This window comes from Furipterus horrens, unplaced genomic scaffold, assembly GCF_987537825.1.
Source record: "Furipterus horrens unplaced genomic scaffold, mFurHor1.1.pri manual_scaffold_2, whole genome shotgun sequence".
Taxonomy (NCBI): domain Eukaryota; kingdom Metazoa; phylum Chordata; class Mammalia; order Chiroptera; family Furipteridae; genus Furipterus; species Furipterus horrens.
Genome location: NW_028327172.1, coordinates 7,407,283 through 7,411,310, shown reverse-complemented (window position 1 = coordinate 7,411,310; position 4,028 = coordinate 7,407,283). Strand labels below are relative to the sequence as shown.

At 50.6% G+C, this 4,028-nt stretch overlaps 1 protein-coding gene across 1 annotated transcript; it reads left to right on the top strand.

Annotated features, from left to right (window-relative positions):
* The first annotated feature begins 837 nt into the window (after nucleotides 1-837).
* LOC150017653 (mammaglobin-A-like) lies at nucleotides 838-3,387 on the top strand. The gene is made up of 3 exons (XM_090267228.1): nucleotides 838-933; nucleotides 1,285-1,472; nucleotides 3,358-3,387. The coding sequence occupies exons 1-3, from the start codon at nucleotides 879-881 to the stop codon at nucleotides 3,385-3,387; spliced, it is 273 nt and encodes a 90-aa protein (XP_090123354.1). The 5' UTR covers nucleotides 838-878.
* The last annotated feature ends 641 nt before the right edge of the window (nucleotides 3,388-4,028 follow it).

Sequence of the window (4,028 nt, the reverse complement as noted above, 5' to 3'; positions counted from 1 at the left end):
GTAATTCTACTTCTACCTCCTCCTTTGAGTCAGTGGAACAAAAACCCTAACGTACCTACAAAAAGTAAACAAAACTTAATTCTAAATTTATAGTTAATTTTAGGAAGCTGACTTACCAAAGTGAGATAGTCTTTGTAAAAACAACGTTCAAAGAAGGTGAGAAATGATTTCTACATCTCAACCTAAAGCGCCTGACTTACTCCAGGGGCCAGGAAAGCCTGCCTCCCAGAGGCGGTCTGTGGTATTGCACCCAGCCCGGGTGTTCGGTGAATCAGGAGAAACAGAAACTGGATGTGAAGTTGTTCTTTTTCTGGTTAGTCAGTGTTGCTGTAGTTTATTGTTTGTTTGTTTGTACGTTGACGAGTTAGAAGACAAAACAGAGGAGTAACAGCGGTGGGGGGAGAAGAGGAGAGGAGGGTGGCGGAGGGGGAGAAGAGCTGAAGGTGAAGGAGGTGGAGGAGGGGGAGCGCAGGAAGACGTGGGGAAGGAGGAGGAGACACCGAGGACCACACTAATAATAAAACAGCAAGACGGGCAACACAGGCTCACAGGTGGTCATTCGCATTATTACTTAGCAAGCACTTCAGCATTAATTTCACCCAATGTCCTTACCTTCGTTGCAATCCCACAATGTGTGAGGGTTTGGGAAGCGCTGTCCCCTGGGGTTCTACACACAGGGCCCCGGCTGGCTGGTCTGGTGGAGTCTCGCTGTCCTTCCCTGGCCCAGTGCCAGGTTATCCTGTGACTCACTCCGTCTTGGGAGGGATTAAGGTGGCCCCCGGGAGAATAAAAGGAGGAGTTCTGGGCACTCACCTCCAACGCGAGTTCCTTCTTCCCTGTCACATCGGAGCGCCCAGCCAACAGCCGCTGCCTGAACCATGAAGCTGGTGACAGTCCTCATGCTGGCTGCCCTCCCCCTTTTGTGCTACGCAGGTGAGTGCTGCCAGGTGCAGACTTTGGACGAGGGTTGCCGTCAGGGCCCCTGTGGAAGACCTCCTGCTCCCCAAGACCCGGGACCGAGCATCTCATTTCTCTAGTCTCTGCTGTGTGTGTGTGTGACTGCGGGTGGGGTAGGAGGTGGGGGCAGGAGCCAGATGTTTTAGAGCTAAAAAAAATCCCAGACCCTGAGTGGAATCTCCTAGAATTGAGGACTCAGGCCATTTCCTGAAGCCGTTCTGCAGGTACACCTTTGCGGGGATGTAAAAAAATGACAGCATCCTAGTCACACCCCACCCGGAGTTCATGCCTCTGTAACGGACCCTCGTTTGTATGCGTTTATCCCAGGATCTGGCTGCTTCCTATTACAGCATGTGATCGATAAAACAATCGATTCCAGTGTGAACGCGACCACCTACGTCAACGCTCTTCAAGATTACATACCAGGCGAAGCCACTGCAATGGCCCTAACAGAGCTGAAGGAATGCTTTCTCCAGCAGAGTCAGGAAACTCTGAACAATGTCCAAGAGCTGATGGTAATTCCAGTTTCTCTTTAACGGGTTTTAAGCCACTGGACAGGGACACGCAGGCTCTAAGTTTGTTTCTGTATTTTTGAAGCACGTGCTGGTCACGCTGGCAGCTCAGTGAATGCAGCTGCTGGTGAGTGTGATTCCTTGGGCATCAGAGAGCCATCGCGGTGCCGGTGCGGGTTCGCCGGCTCCTCAGGGAGAGGTCCGTGGGAAAGGCAAAGAGGGCAGAGGGCGCTGGGCAAAGGCCTACCTCCCCCTCAGCTGAAAAGCACCGGGTTCTCGAGCGGGCCCCCGCTTGTGAGAGGGAGCGGGAGAATAATTCCTCTTGTTCATCAAACAAGTAGTGAGACGTTTTAAAGAACTTTCAAGAGTCCAGAACATTTACATCGCAGGGAGATTCCTTACATCTTATTAACACAATCCGCAATGCACTGTCAAGCAATCGAAGTTCGCTGGGATGAAAGTGATGGGACTTCTTGACCCTTAATGAAAGCCCCTGGGCGACCAGTGGAAACCAGGTCTATGCATCCGCCACAGGGGATGCGCTGTTGAAAACCAAACTCGGTAGTTTAACATGAGACAGTTTTTCCATTTATAACAGATATTGTTCCATCTCGTGGTCATCCCCTACCCTTATATACCATTGGAAACATCCAGGGTAGCAACTTGGGAATCTTGCCACGGCACAAAGATGAGGGGGGACATCAATCACTAAGACATTCCCGACACAGGGCAGGGCATGGATGACCCTTGAGGAACTGTGATACAAGGACACAAGCCACTCACTAAAAGACACATTTCACATTTTGTACAGTAGCCAGGCTCTTAGAAACAGAGGTGAATAATGGTTTCCAGGGTGGAGGATGGGGAAGGGGGCCAGCGGGGAGGGTCTGGAGCTGCACGTCAGTGAGATGGGAAGGCCCTGGAGACTGGCTGCCCTGCAGAGTGAACGTTCTTCATGTGACTAAACTGTGCCTTTAAAATGGTGGAAGTGGTAATATTGATGTTATATGTCTTTATTGTAATTAAAACTTTAAAAAAATTATCAGCCCCTTTAATTTAAGATAATGGGAGTTTTTCTTTAAACCCTCAGCTAGACGAACCTTGAGGAGCGCTCACCTCCAAAGTTCTGTCTGCCAGAGGCTAAGGGGAGGCAGGGGCGGCGGGCAGGGCCAAGGGGGGGAGCTCAGAAGCTCACACTCCCTCCTATTAGGACCGAGGTGTTGAAAACTGAAAACATAGAACATTGTCTACGCTATCTCAAAGGAGAGGACACGTGCAGATGATATCATCAAAGGGATCCCAGGTCAGAACAAGATCCGAAAGCCCAGCACCCCTTGGGCCTCAGGAAACATCTCCCAAGCGATAGAACGAGTGCGATAATTCTGACTTTTCTTCCAGCACCAGCCTCCTGTCAAGTGGGTGTGGGCACATCCAGCAAAGCCATGAGAAGGCATGTTTGTGTTTCGGGATTTCCCTTTGTAAGAACACTAGAAATGTAAGCGCTGTCCCTGTTTCTGTTTTGCAGGACGACATATACAACAGCAGGCAGTGTTCTCGGTATAAAAAAATCCAAAGTACTTCAGAGAATGATCAGACACCTGCTTCGCAGGAATAGAAACGACAACTTGGTTTTTTCTTCATCTTTTGATCTATAAACTGCAAGACAATTGTTGAAACCTCACATACATTTTCACTTCATTAAAGCATCTGCAAACCTAAACTTGTTTTTTGGTTATTGATTACAATGGAGGCTTCAGCGAGACTCGCGTCACGCGTGCGTTGCTCGCACACACGTGTATGCACACACTCCGGTACATGGTGATTTACTAAGGAACTCATGGCGAAGTGTTGAGAATCTGAACGAATCTCTGTCCCTTTCTGCCCACAGCCCAGCACTGATCCTGTCTCTGGCATGTGATTGTCCCCCCTCAGTCCCTGCCCCAGGGACCATCAGGCAGCGTCAGGGTCTCAGGTCCTGCTGGCAGCGGCCTGCTCAGGTTCCTGGGGCCACGGCCAGCCTCATGTCCATGCTGTGCCCTGCCCACCATGCCTGACTCCTCTCTGGGTGTTCTCTGTCCCAGACCCAAGGTTCCGGGAGGGGACCCGAGCCAGTGAGAGAGGTGACTCAGGCATTGCAGGGCTGAATCCTGGCGGAGTCCTGAAAGTTGATTTGGGACATTTATTTGGATTTTAACAGTGTTCCACTAGAATGTTATTACTGAGATTATTGGTGCCCCCTTACATTGTGTGACCGTCCCTTCTAGTGGCAATGTGGCCCATCCTCCCGTTCCCACGACGACCTACAAGCAGTGAGGTTTGAGGGACTTGTGTGAGTTTCATGGGAATAAAGCAAAGCCAGAGATGTTTACATTAGACCTCAGCTCCTCTGACCTTGGCCAGTGCCCACGGTCCTGTCACCAGGGGTGAGTTATGACCACCCTCCTGCCCCTACCACTGTGGGGCCCTCTCCTTCCTGGGCTATCCTCTCACCCAGAAAGACCCCTGACCCTTTCTTGAGACAATTCAGCTCCCTCTAGGGCTGACCTTTCCACCAAGTAA

Bases quoted from the DNA above. Each gene is read 5' to 3' on its own strand.
- LOC150017653 (XM_090267228.1), top strand. From the start codon at position 879: ATGAAGCTGGTGACAGTCCTCATGCTGGCTGCCCTCCCCCTTTTGTGC. The intron at 934-1,284 runs GTGAGTGCTGCC...CGTTTATCCCAG, and splicing joins CCCCCTTTTGTGCTACGCAG to GATCTGGCTGCTTCCTATTA. The intron at 1,473-3,357 runs GTAATTCCAGTT...TTCTGCCCACAG, and splicing joins ACAATGTCCAAGAGCTGATG to CCCAGCACTGATCCTGTCTC.